A 27,556-nucleotide genomic window follows, 5' to 3' on the forward strand; every position below is an offset into this window, starting at 1 on the left:
GGCTCACACCTGGAATCCCGGCACTTTGGGAGGCTGAGGAGGGCAGACTGCTTGACCACAGGGGGTCAAGACCAGCCTGGACAACATGGCAATACCCTGTCTCTACTAAAAGTACAAAAATTAGCCAAGTGTGGTAGCATGTGCCTGTAGTTCCAGCTACTTGGGAGGCTGAGGCGGAAGAATCACCTGAGCCCGGGAAGTCCAGGCTACAGTGAGCCACGACTGTGCCACTGCACTGCACCCTGGGCAGTGAGAGTGATACCCTGTCTCAAAAAAAAAAAAAAACAAAACAAAAACGAAACGTCGCTGCACACTGACCCCCGAACCACCCATCCAACTGCAGCGGGGGCAGCTGTTCCTCCTGCTGGTCCAATCACCACGTACCCAAAGCCACGAAGCCAGCAGGCATCACCGTGAGGCCTCCCTGAGCACCACCGCACACGCACTGATTTCCTCTCTTGCGAGATAATTCATGTTCTTGGCTTACGTGTTCTTAGGAATCTTTCTGTGACGTGCACGGCGCTGTTGTGGGTCTGTGTGTGTGTGTTTCACAGTTGTATCCACTGGAGTCATGTGGGTTTCTTACGATAACGGCTGTATTGAGAGCCTAGTATATGCCAGCCCTGGTCTGGTTCAGCCCCACATGAGAGCTATAAATAGATATTCTCATGCCCCAGCTATGGAGGGAGAACACAAAGGTGGCCAGGTGCGCCTCAGGTGAGGTCGGCTCAGTTACCAAGTCTCACAGACGCCCCGGTTCGCGGCGCTCAGCTGCTCCGTGTGCGTGCGCACACATTTACCCTGCCTTGTTTCCTTTTACAACTGGGGTAAAATGTTAAAACGTTTGTTTTTATAAAGTCTATTTTAGTTTTTCCTTTGTGAGTTTTCCTTTTCCTTAAAACTTCGCAATTGTTCTTCCTTTCAATGGTTTAATAGGCAATCATTTTAATTTTATCCTTGGTTCTGGTGTTGAGTTTTCATTCATTTGGTTATTTGCTAAATTTTTTCATGACTCACTCTGATGGCTCAGAAATGGATTTTGATTTTGGCACATAAGGCTCTATGGATATTTTGACCAACTGCTGAGAAATTATTAATATCATTAGAAAGCTGTCTTTCCTGGCCACCTTCACTACATACCAAATGCCTTTGCTGCCACTCACAAATGGAGTTTGTTAGTTAGGCGCGTTCTGAGTTCCCGACGGCAGAACCCCACTCCCGTTACATCAAGGTGGAACCTCAATGGCTGGTCAAGGGTCAGTCAGCAACGAGAGCCCTGGAAACAGGGTCCACCCAGGCTGTGGTGGGGGCTGCACTAGCCTAGCCAGGGACACACAAAAGACGTTAAGTACACGGCCACCAGCATGGGTCCGGGAAGGCCCCCCCGTGATGCATGAGGCTTCAGGCTTGGTGTTCTCTCACGGTCTGAGAAAATAACGCCATTGCCCGAGTCGAGCTGTGCCCGTGACGTCCCCCAGCTCATGCTGCTGAAGATGGTCTCATCACCTAAGTCGTGACTGCGGTGAGCGCTGCCCCGGGTAGGGTGGGGGTGGGGGGACAGGAGGGATGCTTCTGCTTCTTCAGAGCACCCACCGTTAGACTTGAACGTCACTGATAAGCACCTTTAGCTGAACTGTCTTTCTGTAAGGGGACTTGTCAGAAGATCATATACTTATGGGAACCATTCGCTTCTACCATTCCCAGGCATGTGATCACTGGAATTCCTAAAAGATTATCAGCAACAGGCTGCTCACTTTGGAAAAACAGACCCAGACATAAACCAGAGAGTTAACCCCGTAAATATACAAACCGCCTCCACAACCAGGAATAAAAGGAAAGGCCGGGTGGTGGGGAAGATAAGTGAGCAGAGAACACAGAAGACCAATTTCAAAAGGAGAAGGCAAATTTGCCAATGAGTATGTTAAATCAGCTTAACTTTACTGATAAAAGAAATAAAAAGTGAAATGGGTAACTTCAAGTTTTTGCCTTTACACTGATAACATTTTTTGGGGTTACTACCCATGCTGCTGAGGGTGCAGGGAAGAGGTCAAACCGCACAATGATGCTGGTGATGGCAACAGTGAGGATGAGGACCCAGATGGCCAGTTGGAGGGGATGGCCCTGTAGGTCCCTCTACACGGCCGTCTTTGAGTGGAAGCAGCAGAGCAGGACAACAAGCAGGTTCTCGGTGTGCAGGATGAGGACGTCCTCAACATTTTCCAGCAGACCCAAACTCAGTGTAGTCAGCCTTACCTCCTCAAAACACCGGCTGCCAGGGATAGCTGTTACTGTGGATTCACTGGCCCTCCACGGGGGAGGGTGTGCACTCCAGGAACAGGGCCAGCAGACCCCACTTTATAACCCATACTCTCTCCCTGCTTCTGCAAACACCATTTGGTGGCAAAGGGTGACTTGGCCACAAGCCTGGGTCCTGCCTGGCTTCCTCTCTGCAGGGCTGGGTGGTGGGCATGACTGGCGTTCATGCCCCACCCACGCCCAGCACAGGCCTGGCCAGCAGGAAACATGAGGAACATAAGTCATCGATTCAGGACCTTTCTAACCACCAAGGAATATTCTTTTGATCTTTCAGACTTTACTAGGAGAGTATTCAAAATGAGGGGCTGATTCTGACCCCCCACCCTGTTTCAGAACTTCTGGTTATACACACACTCATCTGTCAACGGGTTTCTCACTTAAAGTTCTAGAATGAAAAAACCCATTCAATAAAGGGAGAGCAGACCTCCCTAATTTTTACTTTTACTTTTTTTTTTTTTCCCTTAATTCACATTGAGTATCACTCATCCCCTGGACAGAGGTTTCTATAGAGGCTCTATGAGATGCCAGCCCGTTCTGGCCAGCAGAGATGAAGTGGTGGATAAGAGGCCAAGTTCTTCCCATACCAGGGGGCAGAGAGTGCGCCCGAGACCTAAGGAGTAAGCGAGCGAGGAACAGCTGAGTGGGGCAGACAGAGGAGGACAGCAGCTCTGGGTGGGGCGGGGCAGGTGGGGAGGGACGGCTGTGCTCCCGGAGGGCCAGGGCCCGGACCTGGTGAGTCCAGACGACGGAGCTGTGGCAGGTTTTGCTTGGCTTCTGCCTGAAAGGGCTCCTTTTTCTCCCCACCCCCTTGCCTCTGAAAAAGGCACAACTTCACAGAACGGACACCTAATGACTTTCAGGAGCAGCCTTTCACGTCATTTTTACACAAAGCAAAGGACTTGCTCAGTGACCTCGCTCCATTCCCCGCGGGGCTGTGCGTGTGAACGGCAGTGAGAGAAAGCGGGGCTGTGTTCGCTGCGCACTGCTCGGGCAGCGTCCACCCTGCTTCTGCTCCTTCCCCGAGCTGATGTGAAGAGGTGTGTGTCTTCGATTCCCAAGTGCCGTTAATCTAAATCAAAACCTAGCTGGTTAAAGATAGTGTGTTCTCGCTCAGTGTGATGAAAACTGCCACCATTCTGTCAAATGAATCGCATTACTTGGTATCAATGAATAAAAGTGAAGAATTATTTAAAATAAGAAGTAATCTAAATATTTACAAGTGTAATGATATTTATTAAATACTCAATAAGAAATTCACTTAAAAAAAAAAACCCAGGAGAATAAACAGATGCTGCACACCGTGTTTTCAAATGCTTAAACGCTGGAGATGCTTCGTGTCCTCTGCGCCGGCCGCCACCGCTCCTCCAGCCTGCACAAACAAGAACCTCCTTCATGGGGGAGGACGCCGGCCCCTGGGCCCCGCTTACATAAGAGCCCCCAAGTGGCGTCCACCACAGGGGCCTGCGGCCCTGTGTCCTCACCACGAGACCACACTGAGGGCTGCAGAGTCGACACAAGCCTGCCAAGTACCCAACTGTACACAGTTTATTATTAATAATAAAACCTGACCACCCAAATCCACAGTGAAATCCACCGGGACTGCCGCCTGTGACGGGGCTAAAGGGGAACAGGAACATTCCAGAGCTCCAGTTAAGGGTGGACGGCGCTTTGGATGCAGTGCAGGGATTGTCCTGGGTTGGTAAACGGATCCAAAATGTTTTCTGAAGTGAAGTCTTTTCATATTCTGTGAGCCTCAAGATGGTATTTTTATTGGAAGAGTCTGGTAAACTCTGAGGAAGTAATTTAGACCAAGCTGCTTTTTAGCAATCTGAAAAACTTATTTGTTGGTTAGTTGTGGCACAAATCAACCAGCTGATATTTAAATTTTAAACTTCAATTCTCTGATAAGCAACTATTTTCCCTACTCCAAAGAAAAATACATAGGATACACACTGGGCTACTGGCGAACCACAGAAGCGTGGAGAGGAGGCCGGACCCCCGGCGGAGGCCCCAGTGCCTCGGGCTGTGGCACACGCCCCTGCAATGTGGGTCCAATGCACACCTTCTGCACTGCGGTGTCACCAGCACAGGCCAGACACGTCAAAACCCCGCGCACAGGGCTCCCAGGGGGACCACGTGCTGTTGTCTATGGAAGGCAGCTTTCTAAAGTGGAAAGCAACCCCACAGGGTGGGCCCTGCCTGGCAGGCCATGGAGCCTCTACTCAGATTCCTCACACGTGAAGCCAGAGGATTCAGCTGGACTCCTGGTCCTCAACCCAGGCAACACACTAGGGTCACTCCAGCAGTTTCAGACGCGAGAACACTGCCAGCCGGGTTCCACTCGGGATCAGTTCAGTAGAACACCCGGGAGTGAACAGAGACCCACAGCACAGCCTTCCGCTACCGAGAGGGCCCGGATCTGCATGCGAAGACCAAGCATGCGTGCAGCCCCGTCTGCAGGTTCCTTCTCCTCAGGGCCTCTGCAGCCACATCTAGAAGCTTCTCCCCTGTAGGCAATCCCTGGGGAATAAGTCACCATCTTATCTAATCAGTGTGACAGGAGCCAGGGCCATCATGCAGATTTAGTCCTCACTTTCAAATCCTGATGCAAAAATCAGACCAAATGGAATAGAAACCCTCCTCAGAGGCCTCTTCTACCTTGAAATTCTACCAGTTAAAATGAAAAACATTGAAAGTGCATTTATTATTTCAAGAGTAAAATGCTGTGATAATTGATAAAAGTGTTAGTTTTATGGACAAAAACAATTACTAAGAACTTGGAAATAGCTAAATAGAGAAATAAACTAAAAACTCAGAGAGTGCATTAGCTATGTACTCTTAGGAAAAATATATCTAGTTTGAAATAGCAAATATTTATAAAAATGTACCAAGTAATATAGGCATAATAATACAGTTTAGATCATACCCCAATTCTAATTTAGCATTAGTTTGTTATAATAACATTCATTACATTAAAAATAAACTTACAAACTGAGTGTACTGAATAGTTATTTAATTCTTTTTAGAACACAAGGATTTCAAATACAAACAAATGAACAAAAATGTCCTATTTGGAAAAACTTCAAATTTAGTGCAGATTAATTAAAAGCAAAATGCCAATTTCACAATCTAAAAATTATATAAAGGCGAATCACCAAACCAAATATTAACATATCCTTTCACTCCAGACAAAATGAAGAACATAAACAGTATAAAGAACAGCTTAGGAAACCTGGAGTACTCCAAGCACATTGTGTTTTCAATAATATAACTTCAAGAATTTGTATTCAGGTAATTCAATTAAACCTACAGGAAATGGTCAGAAGATCTGGACAAAGCACCCGAGCCTTCCATCTGAAGGCACAGAGAGCAACTAGGGCAGCGTGGAACACCAGGGCCGAGGTCAGAGACTGGGGCTGCGGGAAGTGGGACCCCACCCTCGGGCAGCCCGTTTTCTAGAGTCAGCAGCGGGTTTCCGAAGAGGCCCTTGATAGGGCCACAAAAACTGAGGAAAATCAAAAGACCCCAGTAAACCTCACGGGCTTGTGGATAGGACCTCAAAGGGCTATGCCTTTTGAGTAACGATGGCCAGAAATCCACCAGCCCTTGGGAGGCCTGAAACCCAACTCAGCATCAGCTCCAGACCTGACTACATTCAGACGCTTAAGAAGCTTGGCCACTTCTGGTCAACTACAAGAAGGAAAACAAAGTCCACTCGAAAAGAATGTGTCACCCTCCCAGGTCTCCCGTCATCACAACAGCACAAAGTCAGACATGCAACCTAAAACATCCAAGTGTAGAAAGAAACACAATCTGACAAAAAAAAAAAAAAAAAAAAAAAAAAAAAGATATATAGAGAGAAACCACAGGCAGGAAAGCCTTGCCACAGGGCCAGAGAGTGTTATCAGTCAGACTCCAAAAAACTGCACTACGTGCAGGAAAAAAATAAGATCAAGAAAGTCTATGGCAAACCATGAAAAAGGGCCAAATGGAAATCCTAGAACTGAAAACCAAATAAAGGTAAAATCCAATGGATGAGTTTAGCAGCAGATTACTGTGCAGGTAAAGCACAAATTAGGGAAGTGGATGATAAATTGGAAGAAAATACCCACACTAAAGAAAAGAAAAGGGAAACACAGACACAAAAATAACTTAAGAAACTTAGGGAATACTGAAAGCTAATCCAACACAGGTATATAACTACAGTTCCAGATAGATTAAATGGAGAGACTGGGGCAAAGTCATTACTTGTTGTGGTGAAGTTTGAGAATAATCAGGTCTAAGAATTCACACCAGTATAAAACAACAGATTTAGGAACTACAAATCCCAAATAGAAGAAATTAAAATGAAAGAAACTACAGTTAAGCACATTAAAAAAGAACTTCAAAAAAATCAAAGACAAAATCTTAAAAATAGCCTGGGAAAAAAGAGTATTTCCAAAGAAGGAACAATAGGATGGATAGCTGATTTCTGGAGATTAACAATAGATGGCAGAAGAGAATGGAATGGCATTCTCAAAGGGCTGAAAGAAAATAAATACAAACCTAGAATTCTATACTCAGCAAAAATAACCTTCAAAGATTAACCTGAAATCACATTTTGAACAGAAAGAAAATTCACCATTAGACCTGCATTAAGGTAAATAAAGAATATCACAGATGAAAGGTCAGACATGAAGAAACGAATAAAAGTGGAAAGGATAAATTTATGAGTAAATCTTGACTATATAAAATAATAACAACAATGTCTTGTGATGTTAAAGGTAAGTTGAGAGTTAAATACAGGTCAAAATAGTATATAAGTTAAGAGTGAAAGTATTCCAGACCCTTACTTTGTCAGAATTGGCAAAAGTATTAATTTAGATAAAGTTGTCGATAATCAGTAAAGAAACAGCAAAATAGTGACTACCAAGCTGGTGGGAAAAAAAAATATATATATATACACACATATATATCACTAAAAACATACATTAAAAGCAAGAAAAGCAAATTAGAATAGTTGAGATAATTAGAATTCATATTGTACAATGATAGATTTAAGCATAAATGCATCAATAATTATATTAAATGTAAATGGGCCAAACTAATTGAAAGACAAAGACTGTCAAATTACAAATCAAAACTTGTGGGATGCAGATAAGGTTGCATTTAGAGGAAAATGTATAGCTATATAAGCACACATTAGAAGAGAGGGCTGAAATCAATGCCGCATGTATCTACATCAAAAAGCTACAAAAACCACAATACAACCTAAGAAAATATAGCATAGAAAAATAATAAAAATAGTAGAAATTAATCAAATTGATATTCAACAAACAACGTCCATAAAGTCAAAAGCCAGTCTTTGAAAAGAATAACTGATAAACTTCTGGAGGGAATGACCAAGGAAAACAAAAGCAAAACAAAACAGCAGCGATAAAGAGAAAAAGCACAAACAACCAATATATGGAGTGTAACAGAGGCTATCACTAAAGGTCTGACAGACGTCAAAAACACCAGAAAAGGATATGACACCAAAAACCACTAGCCAAAAATTCAAAAATGTATAACAAAGGCATATATTCCTTTAAAAAAAAATACAACTTAGCTAAAGTGATCCAGGGGGAAAAATGTCCCATTAACTATTTTAAAAATTGAATAAGTAATCAAAAACCTTTGAACAAAGAAAACCTTAGGGTTAGATGGCTTTAACAGTAAGTTTCACAAGATATTTAAGGAAAAAAATAATATCCATGTTAAATAAACTTTGCCGGAGAATACAAAAGGAGAGAGGAATGATGCTTAACTCTTTCTGAGGCCAGCATAGTCATGACACCAAAACGTGACAAGGACATTATGAGAAGGGAAACTGCTTGGCAATCTCCCTCATGAACACAGTTGCAATCATACAAAATAAAATATTAGCAAATCCAAGTTTTCACTACATAAAAGATAATGTATTACAATCAAGTTGGCTGGGGTCATTTTAAAAATGCCAGTTAGAATTTATATTCAAATAAATCCATATGCTTTACTTCATTAACCACATAAAGCCAAAAAATCATACAAACATCTCAAAAGATGCTGAAACAGCACCTGATAAAAATCAATATCCATTCGTACTGAAACCCTGAGCAAACAAGGAATGGAAAGGAAACTTCCATAATCTGATAAATAGCACCTATCAAAAACAAGTAGACAAATGAGTAAACAATACAAACAAAGCCCCCACAGAAAACATGGCACTTCACAGGAAACTGGGAACCAGACAAGTGTGCCTGCCTGGTATCATGACCACAATTCAATACTCTACTGGCAATCTCAGTCCATTCTACACAGTAAGCAAGTAAAAGATATAAAAGGTATTCCAATCAGAAAGGAGGCAATCTTGTCATTATTTATAGATGACAGGATTCTAATGTTGAAAATTCAAAACAATCTATTAATGATTAGGATATCTGAATTTAACAGTGTTGCTGGACACAAAGTCAACAGTCAAAAATTGACTGCTTTTCAAAATTATAAAAACCAAGCCATTCACAATAGCAACCAAAGTCATCAAATGGCTTGAAATATATTTAATCAAATACATGCATGCCTCCTTAACATAGAACTATTAAGAAAATATTAAGAAAAATTAAAGAAGGTAAATAATCAATGTTGTAAAAATATCAAGTCTTCCTAATTTCAACCACAGAGTCAATGCAGTCACAAACAAAACCCCACTGGTATCAATTCCAGGTAGAATCAGCTCCTAAGAGATAATTAAAGAGGACGTACCCAAGATTTTGAAGAAGAGAAAGATTTCTCAAGGCACAAAATCATCTAAAGGAAAAGACTGAAACTGTATTAGAAGAGAGAATTTCTGTGCCTGAAAGATAACATTAAGAGAGTGAACAGGCAAAGTACAGAGCAGAAGAGATTTACAGCATGTACAACTGGCCAAAGGCTTGATTCCATAATATAGAAAGAACAACTCCAAATCAAGAAAAAGGGAGACTCCCCCATCAGAAAAATGGGCAAGAGACTTGAACAAGCACTTCACAAAGAGAGGAATATTCATTTGGCCAAAAAACTTATGAAAATAAACTGTATCTTATTGGTAATCAAAGAAATGCAGCTGAGGGCATGAGGAGGAGCTGAAATTAAAGTGACCGACAGCAGCAAGTGTTGACAAGGACATGGACCCACAGGAACCCCCGTACGTGGCTGGTAGGAGTGTTAAGTGGTACACCACTTTGAAAACTTTTAGGCATCACATATGAATACTGACAATATGCATGCCCCAACGTTCAACAACTCCACTTCACATTTGCCCACATGTACCAAGAAACATGTCCAAGAATGCACACAGCAGCATTGCTTTCAATAGCTCTGGTTAGGAAACAAGCCAAGTATCTAACGACTTTAGAAGAAATGACTACATTGGTGCATTTATAAATGGGACACCACACAGCAATATATAATAGATAATGAATGACCTCTTGCTGAATGCAAAATGGGGATGAATTTCACAAGCATAATGTCCAGAGAAAGAAGAAAAACACAAAAATCCTACATATTAAGGGTTCCATTTACATACATTTCAAAAGCAGGCAAATTAATCTTCCATGTTAAATATCAGGAGAGGAGTTATCTTTGGGGAAGGGGGAAGTGCATAAAGCCTTCTCTTCCTACTTATGGGCCAGCCCTACAAGAGTACATCGCTCTACTCTCCTTACCTGGAATTCTGTTACCTGAGGAAAATGTACACCTCGGCTCATTTTCAGTATTACCAGGAACAGACAAGTTCAACTAAGCACGGAAGTCCAGGGCAGAAACTCGGAGTGTCCATGAAAGTCCCCTCACTCTGGTGATTAGATCCTGACTGTCTGTGTCACTTAAAACAACAAGTTGTCCATAGAAAGGATACAAACACACAGTGAGCCAAGGGCTCTTTTAAGTGAAGATCTGAGAGGATGCTCAGAGCAGACTCAGCCCCACGGTGGACCCTGCACCCCGGGGACACGCCAGGGCTCAGACACGCTGGTGACATTGGGCACTGTCCTCGTGCAGAGGAGCCCACAGGTCCTTGGCCCAGCAGCCCGCAGTCAGCAGGGGCGACACCATAACCTTTTCCTCAGTAGATGTGTCCCTCTAATTTTCCAAAGCGGGAAACAGCAAATAGAATGTTCTCCTGGAGAGTATCAAGTGTGGGCTCTCCTTAGAAGAAAACAGACCACACTGGTCTCCAGATGTACAAACACAGCCCCCACAGAAGGCAAAATTCAGAGTGGAAAGAGCAGATGGGAAAAGTATGCTGCTGGCCCTTACTGGGTCACTCTACAACCTAACACCCACCCCTCACTGGGCCGTGAGTTGCTCTACAACCTAACACCTGCTTTCAAGGCACTTACAAATGCTCCCGAAAGAAAAGTACTTTGAAAAATGCAGGGCAGAACTCACAGATGAAATTCACTGTGCATCTGGCATGCTTTATGGTTTTTAATATTTTTAAGTCTATTAGGAATCCTGCCAAATAGTCTTTAAAATGTTTAAATCAAACCAAAAGTCGGGCTGAATGCCCCTTGCTTTGATGTTAATATTGAATCCTGCAGCCCTGGATGAAGATAAATCCATGGACTCTGGTTCACCGGGGGAGCTAACCAAGGGTGGGCTGACACACACGCTACACTCACTGTCCCTGTCAGGGGGTGGGAGTCCCATTCCTGGCCTGCTTCTTAGAAACCCAGCACAGGCGAAGTGGCAAGTCACCACGGTGAGGCTCAGCTGCCCCTAGATCTTTCCCTATTCCCCATGTGCTGCCCCAGTGCCCTCCTGCACTCACTCCCTCTGCCCCCCACCTTCCGGAGTTTATGCCCCCACTCCCTCCCTCTGCCCAGCCTTCTGCGCCCGCACTCCCTCTCTCTGCCCAGCCTTCTGCACCCGCACTCAGCCTCCCTCCCTCTGCCCAGCCCTCCGTGCCCGCACTCACTCTCTTTGCCCTTCTCCTTGTTCTTGAGCTGCTGCAGCTTCTGCTCCCGGTGCTGCTTCTCCAGCTCCTGCTCCTGGCGGTGCCTCTCCAGCTTCCGCTGGTGTTCCAGCAGCTCCTGCTGGTGCTTCATGGCCAGCATCTCCTGCTGTTGCTGCAAGCAGAAGGAGCAGACAGATGGTCAGAGCCCAGGCTCCACGCACAGAGACCCGATGAAGACCCAAGAAACCAGCCCAGGCCCCATGTGTCTGCCCTGGTGTGGCCCTGGGCACTGCCCTGCCCTGCACTGCTGCTATTTCAGTCCAAAAAAGAAGTCAGGGCCATTCCAGGCTCTGGGCATTGTCTTACCTTTTAAGTGGAAAATATTAAAAACAAAAGCCATTGGCTTGCTAGAAGAAAATATGCAAGAAGAGTTATATTATCTTGCAAGTTGGAAATGCTATTTTGAGAACAACTTAAAGACAGTGAAGAGAGCGTGAAATGGTACAACCACGTCAGAAAACTGCTGGGCACTTTCTTATAAAGTATGCTGGGCACACATCTGCCCTGAGACCCAGCAATCCCATTCCTAGCTATTTATCTGAAACACGGAAGCACACCCACAGAAAGCCTGTACAAGAATGTGCATGGGATTTTTGGTCACAGACCAGCCTCAACGCAACTCACACATTCCCTCGAAGGTGGACACTTGGACAAATGATGTGTATTCATTAAAGAGAACACCATCTATCCATAAAAAAGAATAACCTACGTGTACACAAGAAGACACAGGGGAACTGCTAAAGAGCAGGTGTTGGCAGAGGGTGAAAGAGCAGAGAGAAGAGGTGAGACTGGAAGACCCTCCACGGGGCCTCTGCACTCGCAGCTCCAGTTCCGCACATTCCACCACGGCCTGGCGTGGAAATACAGGTGGTTGGCCCTCAGTGTCTCCAGGCTCTGATCCTCCGTGGGCTCAATGAGTGGAGGTGAAACCCAAAAATATGGAGGGCTGACTATATTCACATGAAGTTCTAAAACAGAAAAAACGCACAAGGATAAACACATCAGAAGAAGGCTGCCTCTGAGGAGGTGAGGGAGGGCGGTGGGGGCCGAGGCCGGAGGAGACGCCCCAGTGGATGGAGTGTCCGACCTGTCGAGTGTCCACAGGGGTGGGCACAGTCGCCCAACAGCACCCTTAAGGGCTGGCATTCTGCTGAGTATAAATTATATCTCATATTTCAAAAACTGACATAGACATAAAAATGTTTGTCTTAATAACAATTAAAAGGTAGAAGGTAAAATAAAAACTGCAGTATTTATGACTTACAGATAAATTTTACATAAATGGTTGTTATACATTAATGAGAATATGACAGGCAGCCCACTAAAAAGTTGGGCAAAAAAGAACAGGAGATGCACAGAACTGTTTAAAGATAAACGGGGACAAATGTTCAAGATTGCTAGTGAACATTTCCCACGTCACTCACGGTATTAGAAAAGGTGAAAAGGAACAATTTGGCCTGGCGCTGGTGAGTGTGGGAAGGTGCAACTGACCAGACGCCCTGAGAGGGACTCCTGCAACCCCAGGGTACCTCTGTCCTGGGACCCAGCCCACGCTCTGGGGCTCCCGCACATCCTCCTGCTCCTCCAAGATGGCTCTGCTCTTGTTCGCACGCTCCAGGGTTCTGTCTGCACACAGTTTCCTCAGTTTCCACACAAGCCCCTGGGCCAGCCCAGGGGAAGTGCCAGGCCTCCACAGGTGTGAGGAGCTCTGCCACCTGCCTGCTGGGGAGAGCCTCTCCGCCACCCTCTGTGGCCCGCACGTGTCCCCCTCATGGTCTGTCTGCTGTCCCCAGTACTTGCTCAGTTACCAGTTGTCTCTTGTCCCATTGTCTTTTTTTATTTTAGACACAGGGTCTTGCTCTGTTGCCCAGGCTGGAGTGCAGTGGCACAATCATAGCTCACTGTAACCCAGACCTCCTGGGCTCAAGTGATCCTCCTACCTCAGACTCCCAAATAGATGGCAGTTAATTAAAAAAAAATTGTAGCAAACGGGTCCTACTATGTTGCCCAGGCTGGTCTCGAACTCCTGGGCTCAAGCCATTCTCCTACCTCAGCCTCCTGAGTAGCTGAGCCTACAGGTGCACACCACCGCACCCAGACACGTTTTTTTCTTTTTTGACGAAACAAGGTATTGCTCTGTTGCGGGGACTGGTCTCAAACTCCTGGGCTCAAGTGATCCTCCCGCCTTAGCTTCCCGAAGCTCTGGGATGAGGGGCGTGAGCTGCCTCACCCGGCCACTGTTGGGATGCTTTTTGTTGGTCTTGCTCCGCTTACGGAGGGAGAGGGGATGGTGAGAGGGTTCGGGGTGAGCAGGCATCCTGGCAACCGGAGTGGCCCAAGGAACTTTCTGTGGAGGAAACTTAGTGAATCAGGGGCTCTGGGCTGGCTCCAGAGTGGGGCTTCTCCCAGCTGGTGGTTCTGCCTGGAGGATGAGGCTCAGGCCAGGGAAAGGATGAGCAAGGCATAGAGTGGGGTGTGCGTGCGAGGCAGCCACTGGACGCCTGTGCTCCATGAGTGACCGTGCTGGCACAGCAGGACTGGTGCCCACGGGATGCCACCCGCGCCACACTGTCGTCCCTGTGTATTCTTCAATCCCTCTACGGCAGGTGTGCCCACCTCCGGCCGTGGATGGGTGGCAGTCCCTGGCCTGTTAGGAAGTGGGCCACAAAGCAGGAGGTAAGTGGCAGCCTAGGGAGCATTCCCATCGGAGCGCGAGCTCCTGCCGGATCAGCGGCGGCATCAGATTCTCTCAGGAGTGTGACCCTGTTGTGAACTGTGTGTGGGGGATCCAGGATGCACGCTCCTTATGAGACTCGAAAGCCTGATGATCTGAGGTGGTGGAAGTTTCATCCCAAAACCATCCTCTTGCACCCCCCACCCCTGTCCATGGAAAAAACCACCTTCCATGAAACCAGAGTCCCTGGTGCCAAAAAGGTCGGGACCGACTGCTGCCCTACAACAGATGTACGTCACTTCAGAGCAAAGGAAAATGACAGTGGCTGAGGAAAGCAGGTGAAAAGGATTACAAAGTCGGCAGAGGCAACCCTGACAGAGTCGGGCCAGCAGGGACGGGGGCCTGGGTCCCTGAGATGCCACAGCCTGAGAACCCACCACGCAGTATGCTCAGGGCGGGAGGCGGCACGAGCCTTCAGCTACAGGGCCTGCTTCTCCAGGACAACAGGGCCGCCTGCACGGAGAGACATGCACATCAACCTGCTTGTGCACACAAGTGTGTGTTCTGAATGTCAGTGTGTGTGCAAGGGAGTGAGCACGTGTGTTCCAGGCGCCTGTGAGTGTGCAAGGACGCTGCCCTTCTCTGTGGGCACTGAACCTCAGTGGTGTCGGCAAGGTGATGGGGGCGGGCAGTGTGTGTCCGGGAACATCTCTGGCATCTTGCTGGGTCCTTCTTCACATAAGAGGCCGGAGCCGACTGGCGAGCTCCACACCCTTGCTGCCCCTGCAGAGCCAGCTCCCAGGTGGCTACCACACCCTGTCCTGCGAGAGCCTGGAGGTCCAGCTCAGCCCCCAGGCACCCGGCACACACACCTTTCAGACCCCTAGGCTTCTGGGAAGATCCAGGCTGCAAAAACAGCCTGGCCGAAGCCCTTTCGTGGTCACAGGCGGTGCAGGGGAGGAGGAATGGCCCCACCAGGGACATCAATCCCCCTTCCTGGGCCTCGCTTCCCACTGCTGAGGACTCAGCCAGTTTCCACGACCACCCAGAGCCACTTGTAAATGGGGAAGGAAAGAAAGGATTTCAGCTTGCTCACAACCTCTTCCTACTCAAGATGAGACATGCCAGCCACCCCGCGTGTCTGTGACTTGTGTGAAATTCGAATCACATCATGTCCACAATGTTAAATGTAACATCAACTGTATAATTTTGTAAGGTAAAACTCCTCATTCTTCCATTCTGTAAGTAAAGCCCCAGCCCAGACAAGGGACAGAGACATGCACTGGCCAACCAGATGGCATTCAGCAACCTCAAACTTGCGGTGACAGTGAATAAGCAAAATGAACATGACTGCCTCTCATGAGTGCCCCATGTGGATGGAAGGGTGTCCTGGGCTGCTGCCCCCATGGCCCACCCTGAGGAAGGGTCCCCAGGCAGAAACCGCCTGCCCATTGCAATGCCTCCGGCAGACAGCTCTGGAGTGAGGCCGCCCCAGCCTCCAGGATAGAGACCACAGTGCTGGTCTTTCCCGGCCCACCTGAGCTGGGCCATTGCAGCCTGCAGCCCACAGCCAGCCTCCCTCCCCACTGCCCCATGGTGGCAGAAGTGGCTGGATGGCAGAGCCCCACAGGAATCGCGTTGAGTCCAGGGCAGTGGGACCTCGGGCTTTAGGTAGGGCTGCCCAGTCACACTTGTGGTCACACACAGCGAGAATTTATGGCAGCAGAGAGAGCAGGTCAGCATCCAGACATTGGGGACAGGACCTGCCTGCTCTCCCCACAGACAAAAAGCCCTGTCCACAAACACACCCACCCACCTACAGCCCTCACAAAGCGGGTGGGACTCAATTCCAGCCAGGAGCACGGGGGTAGAAAAGCCGGAGAGGTGGTGGGAGGTAGGCCCACACCCAGGGAAAGAGGGAGAAGGGGAGGGGCTGAGGCACGACCCTACCCAGGCAGGTGCACCCGCGGGCTGCCTTCCAGCATGAGTGCTGCTCCTGGCAGATGTGCGGGCACAGGCAAGGCAGGAGGCCTGGGTGGGCTGAGGGAGAGGGGGCTCCCACCATGCCTGGCAGCAGCGCGTGCAGGAGGGGCGGGGAGGGCCGTCAGGGCTGGGCTGCACACACCAAGCATCTCACCTGTATCTTTCCCATGGCAAACCCTTAATTCCGAACAACCCACTTAAATGAACTTCTGGGGGATGGTGGGATAAACGTAAGCAAGCTATTGCCACGTCCTTCATCTGGGCAGCGCTGGCCTCTGAAGACTCACAGGTGGTCTGCGGCATGCTGGCTGGAGGGCAGGCTGCCTGGCCAAGAAACCCTGCTCCGCCCGCCTGCTCGCTGCCAGCACACTTCCACCTAAATATTTAAGCTGTCCGTGCTGGGTTAAACGTGGGACCTGCCCCAAGGGTTCCTGTGAGGACTGGAAGAGGTGGCATGGGGAGAATGCTCAGAAGAGCTGGCCTGGGTTCGCCTCCGTGCAGCCTGGTCGTCATCAAACCGTCACTTTCAAAAGATGTCGCCTAGAGAGGCCGACTTCCTGCAGACACTAGATGTTATTCTAAGGTAAAATCAGGCCCCCTCAAGACTAGGGAGATACTGCCCGGAGCACACCTTCCTAACACAGTGTTCCTCGCGCCACACGCAAGCAAAGTCCCTCTCCCAGGACAAACATCTGGGCACGTACAGATTCAGGACTCTGTGTTGGGGTGCCGGAGCTGTGTACACAGGTAAAGGTGCCCCGAGGGCGTCCCTGGGCCACTGTCTGCAGACCGGGAATGCCACCGGCAGGTTAACCTATAAACGGCAGGTTAACCTATAAATGTACAACCCACAGGGCTTCGGGGCCCTTCTCAGCTCAGAAAACAAACACAATCCTTTGTTGAACTGATCTCCTCGTTATGGCAAGCCCGTCCCCTCTGGCTGTCACCTGCACAGGGCCCCCTGGCTCCCTCCCTCCTGCTGCTCAGAGCTCACTCAGGGCGGAAACAGAGCGGACAGATGCAGCCTAATGCAGTCCCGCAGTATCTACTTGTCAGCCAGAACCCACAAGGAAAGTGAGCTCTTTCCACCATCATTTCAAAAAGAATGAAAACAACAACCATGGCTGCTGGGGATTAAAATTCACAGGAAGACAAAACTCCCAGAAGCACGACTGTGGTGGAGTTTTAATGAAACCAGCAGCCACAAACGGTGACTGATTCCCTAACTGCCCCCGGCAACGCTGTGTGATCTCACGCTTCGCTTGTGCAGGGAGGCATTCCACCTTATTAGATTTATAACAGATTATCTGCAGAGCAAAGCCTGCAAAGTGAAAGCCGTCAGGACAAACTGGATTTCAACACTCCTTGTTTACAGCACAACCTCAGACGTCAGGCCTGTTTCTTCATCTTCTGACACAGGGACCCTCTGCCCTTGGCGCTCTTGGAAAATGCTGACGAACCACAAGGGAAGATGGCCATTGCACTCTTCTTCACTCCCGCCCCACACCCTGGCATCGTGAAGAGCTACTTATTCTTCGTGGGGCACCCTCAGTTGGTTTCCGGAGGGCAGGTGCGTCACTGGAGTACCGAATTCAGGCTTCGAAAAACAGGACTTCGAGATGCGCTTATTTTTAAGTGAGCTAAAATTGTCTGCAACTAATCCCTCACTAACATTTCACGTTAGACTACTCCGTGGGGGAAGGGCTGTTGGGAAGCAATTTTTTGCAGACTGAAACTATGATGATCAATTTAAAATAAGATGACTACGACCTCGTTCTAACAAAAGCAAAAACAAAACCAATCGTAGCTGATCCTATTACTCTAACCAGACTTTAACTCTACTTGAAGCGTACACTGAACTCTGAACCAAATATAGGAGCCCCAGAATTTAGCTGCTTTGACTCTGACTTCAGAATTTAATATACAAATATTCAAGGGGTAACCCAAAAAGATTTTCACTTTAAAAAGTAAACTTCTGAGTTTCTTGTGTCTCTTTTTCAACTTGCCAGGGGAGCAGCCCCAGAGTATGGAGACGCTGCACCCACATACAGCGGCAGGCGCCAGGAGGAAAGGGCAGAAGAGTGGACGCCACGGATGGTAAGCTGCCACCCATGGATGGGAACACCAGGTGCAGACCAGCCGCGGCACCCATGGCTCTCCAGGTGTGTGCCCATGTGCCCCATGGCTCGACAGACCCCACTGCCATGTGCGTGCGCCTCTGCTTAGCTTGGCAGGCAGCTCGTGCTAAGCAAAGGTGCGCACAAAGTCTTCCCGTCTATTCTTAACCCTCACCCGGAGGCACCACAGAGGGACTCTGCTCTAAACCAAGGGTGAGCTCCCGTCCCCGCCTCCCCACCGCACCTCTGTCCTGGCATGGAGCCCTGGATCAGGTATTCAGCACAGCCCAGGTGAGCTCTGAGGCTCACTGACGGCTGCCTCAGGTGACCGGAAAGCTGGGCCTGGGCAACATCTCTTCAGCTTCCTCGGCCAGATATTAAAGAGAGTAAGGATCATGGCCCACGCTCCCAGTGCCAGAAAACTAGGTTCCTTTCCATGTTAGTCCCTCCCCGAAAGGAAGAGTCACATTATCAACTAAACAGCTCTGAAAACTCTCTCCTACCCACCGTGCTCTCCACAGCACAAGTCACACGGACACACACACACACCACACACACACACACACACGCACACATGAAAAAGAGGCCAGCCTTGCTAGTAAAAAAAAAAGACATGCCACTAAAACAGTGTGTAAATGATTTTTATTTTTCATGCATTCACCTGGGAATACTCTGAAGTTAGGGAAGAAAAGGCACGCCTTCCACCACTGCAGGGAGAAAGGGTAAAAGCCTTGCAGGAGGGCGATGTGCAACCTACATACAAAACGTGCCCTGTACATGCCCTGGAGGCTGTGCCCTATGGTGGGGGGGGGTCCCTCAGTGTCTGCCCTGGAGGCTGTGCCCTATGCGGGGGTCCCACAGTGTCTGCCCTGGAGGCTGTGCCCTATTGTGGGGGCCCTCAGTGTCTGCCCTGGAGGCTGTGCCCTATGGTGGGGGGGTCCCTCAGTGTCTGCCCTGGAGGCTGTGCCCTATGCGGGGGTCCCACAGTGTCTGCCCTGGAGGCTATGCCCTATTGTGGGGGCCCTCAGTGTCTGCCCTGGAGGCTGTGCCCTATGTGGGGGGGGGGTCCCTCAGTGTCTGCCCTGGAGGCTGTGCCCTATATGGGGGGGTCCCTCAGTGTCTGCCCTGGAGGCTGTGCCCTATGGTGGGGGGGGTCCCTCAGTGTCTGCCCTGGAGGCTGTGCCCTATTGTGGGGTCCCTCAGTGTCTGCCCTGGAGGCTGTGCCCTATGCAGGGGTCCCACAGTGTCTGCCCTGGAGGCTATGCCCTATTGTGGGGGCCCTCAGTGTCTGCCCTGGAGGCTGTGCCCTATGGTGGGGGGGTGTCCCTCAGTGTCTGCGCTGGAGGCTGTGCCCTATGCGGGGGGGGGGGGTCGCTCAGTGTCTGCCCTGGAGGCTGTGCCCTATGGGGGGGGGGTCCCTCAGTGTCTGTCCTGGAGGCTGTGCCCTATGTGGGGGTCCCTCAGTGTCTGTCCTGGAGACTGTGCCCTATTGTGGGGGTCACTCAGTGTCTGTCCTGGAGACTGTGCCCTATTGTGGGGGTCACTCAGTGTCTGTCCTGGAGGCTGTGCCCTATGTGGGGGGCCCTCAGTGTCTGCCCTGGAGGCTGTGCCCTATTGTGGGGGTCCCTCAGTGTCTGCCCTGGAGGCTGTGCCTTATGCGGGGGGGGGGCCCTCAGTGTCTGCCCTGGAGGCTGTGCCCTATTGTGGGGGTCACTCAGTGTCTGTCCTGGAGGCTGTGCCCTATGGGGGGGCCCTCAGTGTCTGTCCTGGAGGCTGTGCCCTATAAGAGGGGAGCCCCAGTGCCTTCTGGGGAGAGGTACACCCCATGGGGGGTGCCCTGTATCTCCTAGGGAGAGATGTGCCCTATAGAGGTGCCCCAGTGTCTTCTGGGGAGAGGAATGCCCTACAGGGGATGCCCTGTATCTCCTGGGGAGAGGTCTGCCCAATGAGGGGTGCCCTGTGCCTCTGGGGGAGAAGTGTGGCCTGCAGGGGGTGCCCCATGCCCCCTGGGGAGGTGTACCCTAACTCCTGGGGAGAAGTGTGCCCTCTGGGGGTGCCACGTGCCTCCTGGGGAGAGATGCGCCCTGCAGGGGGTGCCCCATGTTTCCTGGGGAGAGGTGCGCCCTGCAGGGGGTGCTGGGGCCCAGGCTTGTGCTTGGGGGTCTCCCACATGCCCCTGCTCTGTTACTCACTGGCCTGGGGCATGCTCTAGCCATAGCATTGTGGCCTGTCCTTGGACCCTCTCTGGGTACCTATGTTTGTATTCTCCCTCTCCATACACTTCTGGGAGGCATTGATCAGAAATGCAAGAGACAGGCCGGGTGTGATGGCTCACGCCTGTAAACCCAGCACTTTGGGAGGCCGAGGCAGGCAAATCACTTGAGGTCAGGAGTTTGAGCCCAGCCTGGCCAACATGGGAAAACCCTGTCTCTACCAAAAATACAAAAATTAGCAGCCAGGTGTGGTGGTGCGTGCTGGTAATCCCAGCCACTCAGGAGGCTGAGGCATGAGAATCGCTTGAACCTGGGAGGAGAAGATTGCAGTGAGCTGAGATGGCACCACCGCACTCCAGCCTGGGTGACAGCTGAGCGAGACTGCCTCAAAAAACAAACAAACAAAAACACAGAAGTACAAGAGAGAAACTTCCACGCTCATCTGGGATCCGCTTCTAGGTGGAAAAGCACTGTCCGAGAAGGAGAGGCGAGGCTGGGTCTAAACCACCACAAAGAGCCAGGAAACAGGAAGGTCCACGGGGACCACGAGCACTAAAACTCTCCTAAAAGATCCTCTTTACCCAACATTAATAATTTAAGTTATATTTTTAAAATGATTCCCTTTTCAATTATAAAACTCTATTCAAATTCACTGATGATTTAATGACACTAATTAGATTTTGTGTTCAAGAAATCTGTCTGACAAACACCATTGCCAAATGTCACTAACAATATGATGGCTTATAAAGAGTTTAAATCATCCAAACAAAAGCCTCCTAAAGTAATGAAACCACTATGTAGTTCAAATGGCTTTTATAACCTCTATTTCAATGAAGAAATAAATGATTAAAATGCAAAGAGAAAGGCAACCTTGAACTTCTTTCTGTGCTTTTGAGACCCTGGCCCAGAGACTGGCTCCAGAGTCATGGTTCTGGGGTCTCCAGCCATCTTTCAGAGGGTCTGCACTGGGGGTGGTGGGGTGGGCTCTCCCAGGGACCCCTCCAGGAATGAGGAGCATGGCCTGAAGGCCCGGCCCGTAGGAGCGACGTGAGGACTGGGATCAGGGTGCTTTCTTCCAAGCAGTGAAGCCAGCTCCTGGGGCACCAGGAGAGGAGAGGCAGAGGGGTTCTGGAGGTGGGACCTGGCCTCGCCCTGAGGTGGCAGCACTGACCCCAACTCAAGTGTCTTCTTTATTTCTTTTGGCCTCCTAGGACTACCGTGAGGAGCCGCGGTCAAACACACAGGGCTTAGGCTTACTTCTCAGCTTCTCATCTATGTCTTCTTCTTGTAAAAGCTACACATGCAACCAGCATGGAAGGAGACATCAACAATCCCATCTCCTTAACCTCACTCTGCACCGACACCCGTGGCAGCTTTGGGGTGGTCTCCTAATAATGCGCTGTGAATGCTGCAGCTGGATCAACGGCGAGGACTGCAGGGCTCACCGGGGCACAGTGACAACAGGAAAAATGGAATTCAGCAGGAGCCCCCGAGGCCATCCTCAGCTAGGAACTGTGTTGGGCTGCAGGAATGCAGCGAAGCTGGAGTGAGCCAGCGGTCCTCATGTCCCCCAGGCAGGCGGGACCAGCAGCCGACGGGGGCTTCTGAGAGGTACAGGGCAGTGCCTGGGTCAAGACTGTTGTTGGGGAGTCCTCAGGCTTGACATGGGGTCGCCAACATGCAGAATACAAAGGAGTTACGACACTCATCTTAAAAAATTATTTCTAGGAGTCATAGAACGTGAGCCTATGGCGCCAAAACAAAATAACACGAGTGGCCTCTTGAGGGCTGCTCTTGGCCGGCCACGGAAAGGCCGGTGAGCTGCAGCCCTGGGCGGCCTGCAGTGACTCCCCCTGACCCGCGCCTTCTGCCTGGCACGCACCTGTTTCCTGCAGCCAGCTCGAAAACTCTTCTTGAAAACTCTTCTCCCAGGCTTGAAAAACAGCAGCCAGTTGCAGTTGCCCATGGTCAGGGCTGTGAGGGAGGCAAGCCTGGCCTGTCCACAGCACAGAGCGGCGCCAGCAGTAAAGTGAAGACTGAGTCCTCTCTGTGTTCCGCCTGCCAGGAATGTTGGGATCACAGGGATCCCGAAGTGTGTGGTGCTTGTGGAGCTCTCAACTGCTCCACCCTAAACTCGAGTGGGCTTGTTAAAGTGGACAGGGTCCCAGTGGAGGCTGGTGGGCCAATCTCCACAGGGACAAGTGACGTGTTTGTTACACATGGCTGCTAGGTTGCTCTGAATTCTGAAGACAAAAACGATAAAGCATGGACTGAAAGACCTCAGGAAAGCGTCCTCTCCTTGGTTTGTCAAACACTGACATTAGCAGGCCAGTGCGTCGGGAAAAAGCAGCAGCAACAACTCCCAAGCCAACAAATGTCAAGGCAATGGTGCAAAGTCCAAAGACCCAGAGCCCCCAAGCAGCCCCTCAGGGTTCAGCCAGAAACCTCCCAGCCCTTGTTCCCTCAAGGCCAGAGGGGGCCGAGGACAGAGCTCTCAGGGCTCACCTTTGAAGCACAGGCACTCACAGAATGGTTTGGCACCCATGAGAGGGGACACGGAGCTGTCCCTGAGCCTGTCCTCCAGGGCCAGCCCAGCTTTGGGATGCAGCCTCCCCTGCAATCTGCCACTAAGTCTACAGACAACTGATACTACTTTACTTCCATTTCTCAACAGTGATTATGAAATAAAGACACTGAACAAAGTGTCTTACATATAAAGGAAGGGAAACTGGGATCCTGTGGTCAAGAGAATTACGCTAGGGCAGAAACAGAAGGACGCACCCCTAAGCTTCTCTGCATACTAGGTGGACACAGTAATATCTGCATGTGGGCTAACGCCAGGTAGCCAAGACCTCAGCTGAACAACTTCTACCCACAGACCACGTGAGCATCTCAGAAGCACCAGGTAGCATATGGTCATAGGCTTTTGATGCTCTACATCTGTGCTGTCCAACAGGTGCCATGAACCACGTGTGGCTCAAAATGCAGCTGGCCCGAATAGAGACATGCTCTGTGTCTAGGCCCCAGTGACTTGCCAAGACTTAGCAAGAACAACAACGGCAGCCATGTTGGTGGCGGCCTGCCACTTCCCAGATCAGGCCATGAGAGACCCTGTGGCTTCCATGTTGGCCATGCTTCCTCTCGGGTTGCTCCCTCTGGGAAGCCGGCTGCTATGCTGTGAGCAGCCCTGTGGACGAGGACCTCAGGCCTCTTGCCTGCGGCCATGTGAGCGGGCCTGAATGGAGCTCCTCCCGCCTCAGTCCAGTCAGCCCTGCAGATGAGACCATAGCCCTGTCTGACATCTTAACAGCAACATAATGGGAAACCCCATCAGCTAAGCTGCTCTAGGATTCCTGACCCACAGAGCAAGATAACGCAAGCTTGCTATTTTAAACTGCTAAGTGTTGGAGTAATTTTATTACACAGATATACATGACTTAATCTGGTTTTGTGGGATTTTTCACTTTGTTTAATGTGACCACTAGAATATTTAAAATTACTGGTGGAATTTTAATATACTCATGTATATTTCTATTAGACAGTGTTGCTCTAAATGGTTTTAAATGCAGTGACAGCATATTATAATCACAGATATCATAACTAGCCTGCCAACTACATAATATAACTTTGCTACATATCACTAGTACATATTTCCAATTGATTTAATTTTAAAATATGGTATCAGATTAAATATTCGTAGAGAGTAAGTACCAAAAAAGTCTTTGTTTTTTCCTTACTGTATTTAAATTAAAATAAAATATTATCTTTTTCTAGTTATAAAAGGTTAGTAGAGAAAACAGAAAATATAGAGAAGTCCTAAGAAAAAAAAAACACACAGATTTGTCAATACAGCTCCCAGCAACGATCATTAAGGTTCTGGTGCTTCTTCCCTTTGGTAGGTTTTCTATTTCTGGGCACGTTTCAGATGAAATTAGGTGATAAGCATTTTTCCTATTTGGAATATGCTTCCACACAATGACTTGAGACCGCTGTTCCCACTCAGCACCACATCCCGTGTAATACACGGAAGTGCTGCCCGCGGTTTGTCGCCTCCTGCAGGAACCTCGCTTCATGCCTGCGGCCCCGGCACACGCCGCAGAGACGGAGGCCTGGAGTCACGGGAGTTCAGGGTGCCGGAGGCCTGGCCCACCCGCACCTACACGTGCCGCGCCTCACCTTGATGTGCTCGTGGAGCTGCGCCTCGTGCTGCCGGGAGAGCTGCTCGTGCTGCCTCTGGAACTCGGCGATGAGGATCTGCCTCTGGATCTGCTGCTTCTGCTTGAGCGCCAGGAGCTCCTGCTGTAGCTGCTGCTCCCGCAGGGCGGGCTCTGCCACAGGCAGCGAGAACTGGTGGTCCAGGCGCAGGTCCATGGGCACTGCCGAGGGGGCCACTTGTAGAGGCAGTGCCGTGGCCACATCCACTGTGAGAAGAACAAGCAGGAGAGCCGGTCACTGCCACCCTCAGCCGTCCCCGGACCCCAGAGCCCCTGACCAACACACTAGCCACCTTCACGGGGGGGCCTGTGGACATGTGAGGATTAGATACCCCTCCACCCCTTTCCCCCTCTGGCCCAACAAACTCAAAATGCAAGACTCAGAGGCCTCGGGGGCCCATTCCTCAAGGACAAAAACCACAAAAGCCTCTGGAAGGTCAGACCAGGACACACTCCACAATCCCTGTTCCTTCTTCCACCCTCCCCGGGAGGCTGGCTCTCAGAGGACCCCGCTACAGGCCCGGAGGCCTTGCTGACGTCATTTCTAGAAGTCAGTAACGAGAAAAATAAAGAAAAAGGTTCTGGCTGGCCAAGGAAAAGAGCGGGCGCCAGCCCTCAGCTAGGAAGACTGCCTGCTCTGCTCCTCTTCCTCCTCTCCTATCGAAGCCACTGCGCTGCTCTGTGAGAGCCACAAGAACAGTGTGTGCCCCAGAAGTGGTCCAAGACAGACGCTCGAGACCCGGAGCCCGTTTCCATGGCGAGACAAGTGCCCCCTTGGAAAACATGTTTACCAGACACAGCCAATGAGACGTGCTCCTGGCTCTTGGCACAAATGCGTTCCTCTGGGCATGCGTTTCTGCACCTCGCAAAGAAATGGATTTTCTGCCCTGTACTAATGTGCTATTGAGAAAAGGCTACAAGTAATTTTGATGAGGAACAGAAGCTGAATCAATTTCATCACTTACAAATCAATATCAAATGAAAGTGAGAAAAGTAACACAGGAAGAAGGGTAGGTTTAAATTACAATGATCACAAACAGCCCTACGTGCGTACCCCTTTTACGGCAGGTCCCTATTCTGAAAGCATGCAATGCGTGCGGGCACTCACTCTGAGCCAGCACTGCTCCTGGCACAGCCCAGGGACATCCTAGTGTCACTTCGCAGACACGTGGCTCTGCCGAAAACTTCACTGAGAGTTAAGTGAGAGCCCAGCCTGCCTGCTCCCCTCCCATAGGCCCACCCCTCAGGGCTCCCCATAACCAACATTCATGTGACCTGGGCCAAGTGGAAAGTTGGGGCCTTGCCCTCTAGGAGGGTCTCAAGCTCAGAGGGGTGTCTGAGCCAACAAGAGGTCTGCTGAGAAAAGAGCTCCTCGCCCCTCAGGGTCAGCACCTTTGGGCGTGACCTTGTCCGGTGCCTCCCTGACAGCAGCCCACCCACACTCACCCTGACACTCAGCCTGTCTCTGGACTGGCCTAAGACCAGGCCTTGTCTGTAACTCAGTTCCTAGGAAAACCTGCACTCCACAGTCTCAAAGCCACCGATTTGGGTGAAACAGCCCATAGGTGGCAGCTGCCCCTCAGTGCAAAGCATTTCCACAGTCACTGCCCAGGCAGCAGGTCCCACACTGTCTTTGTCTCCAAACCACTGGAGGTCCTGGTCCCAGGACTCAGCCTTCTCCTGAGAAAAGGGTGGGAAATGCTCTGGGGGAGGCCTGGGCACTGGCCGGAGCTTGGGGTTCTGATCCCCTGGGCTGCTGCTTAGCCACGGAAGCTGCAGTCACCTGAGCTCCTGGTGCAACCCCCAACTTTTAAAATGCATGTATTTAGTTTTTAATTGGGTGTCAACTTTGACACAGTAAAAGGTTTTCATTTGCTATTATGTGAGAAGAATCTACACACATAAACTGTGTGTTCTATGTGCAGCAGGGAGCAGGGGTCCACCCCCCCACCCCACACATGGGTGAGGACTGGACCCTATTCATTTCCTTTCTTCCCTTTTCTGATCATTTTTATGACAAAATACAGCAAAATGGAAAAACTATGCAAGCAATGCCAGTTTTATGAAACACCAGTGTTCACCTACATTTGCTTCAGACTTTCTTTTAAGGAATAAAATATATGAAAGGCAGGGAGGAGAGCCAAGTCAGCAAACTCGCAAACTCAGAGAAAAGAGAACGGGGCCTGGCTTCTTGAAGAAGACTCAGCTGGCGGGCTCCCTGCTGCGGGCACTGGGGGCTACGGGTCCGACTCTCACAAGCATGGCGGTGCTAAACACTTTCCTGAAAGCACAGTCTGGTGAATGACTGTCAGGTTCCGGTTCCCTCTTCCGCGTTCATGGCTGTGATTGGCATGTGGTTCTCCTGGGACCAGTGCCCTGCAGAGTGACTTCCTAGAGCGCCTCAGGTGAGCTGGCCTGTGCTTTCCAGGGATAAACACAACTTTGTTCTTCTAAGTTACATAGTCAACATCCACAGTGAATTCATCAGTGAATGCATATACTTGTATAATTTAGAAGAACAATGTTGCATTTATCTCTAGGAAGGGATAAAGTTAGAAAAACAAAATAACATGAACAACGACCATGTTATTTAGAATGCTGGTATCTATATTTGCAGGTGAAACTGGTCTCTCATATTCTTTTTGTTTGGTTAAACAGAGATGTTTTAGCTTGAACAAATAAGCACAGAGAATAAGTAACTGCGCGGCGTTGCATCTTAGAAGCTGGGTTATTGCCACACCTCACCTCAGCTGGCCCTGTGTGGGGGCATGGGAGGGACCCCTGCTTATAAGAGGTACTGCTGTGACCCAAGGTCCCACACAGAAACAGGGTCCCACCACAGGCGCTGGGCATAAGCCTGACCCGCTGCTGGCTTTAGTGTGTCTCCCCTTCGTTTCTAATTTCTCACAGATGGAGGGAGGGGGCAGCGTTGCAAATGTCTGGTGTTAACCTCTTTAAAAACCGAACATAAAACAACTTTTAAGGGATTGTTTTTATTAACTTCAAAAACACGACATGCCCGTGTATCTACTCCTCATTCAGCTCCT

The 27,556-nt window shown here is 49.7% G+C and overlaps 1 protein-coding gene and 1 long non-coding RNA gene across 30 annotated transcripts in view; one reads left to right on the top strand and one right to left on the bottom strand.

Moving 5' to 3' along the window:
- The window catches only part of HDAC4 (histone deacetylase 4), a 352,953-nt gene that overhangs the window by 121,987 nt on the left and 203,410 nt on the right, over nt 1-27,556 (bottom strand). For all 29 annotated transcript variants that reach the window (XM_028831302.2, XM_028831301.2, XM_077956679.1 and 26 more), the window contains 2 exons: nt 24,472-24,716; nt 11,270-11,420 (listed from right to left, as the gene is read on the bottom strand). In XM_028831302.2, coding sequence (XP_028687135.1) covers nt 11,270-11,420; nt 24,472-24,716 — 396 coding nt within the window. The remainder of the gene's footprint in view (nt 1-11,269; nt 11,421-24,471; nt 24,717-27,556) is intronic.
- Nucleotides 17,975-24,077, top strand: LOC144333341 (uncharacterized). The gene is made up of 2 exons (XR_013401921.1): nt 17,975-18,127; nt 21,507-24,077. It is a non-coding gene; the product is annotated as an uncharacterized LOC144333341 (long non-coding RNA).

The sequence above is a fragment of the Macaca mulatta genome, chromosome 12 (genome assembly GCF_049350105.2).
Source record: "Macaca mulatta isolate MMU2019108-1 chromosome 12, T2T-MMU8v2.0, whole genome shotgun sequence".
Classification (NCBI taxonomy): Eukaryota; Metazoa; Chordata; class Mammalia; order Primates; family Cercopithecidae; genus Macaca; species Macaca mulatta.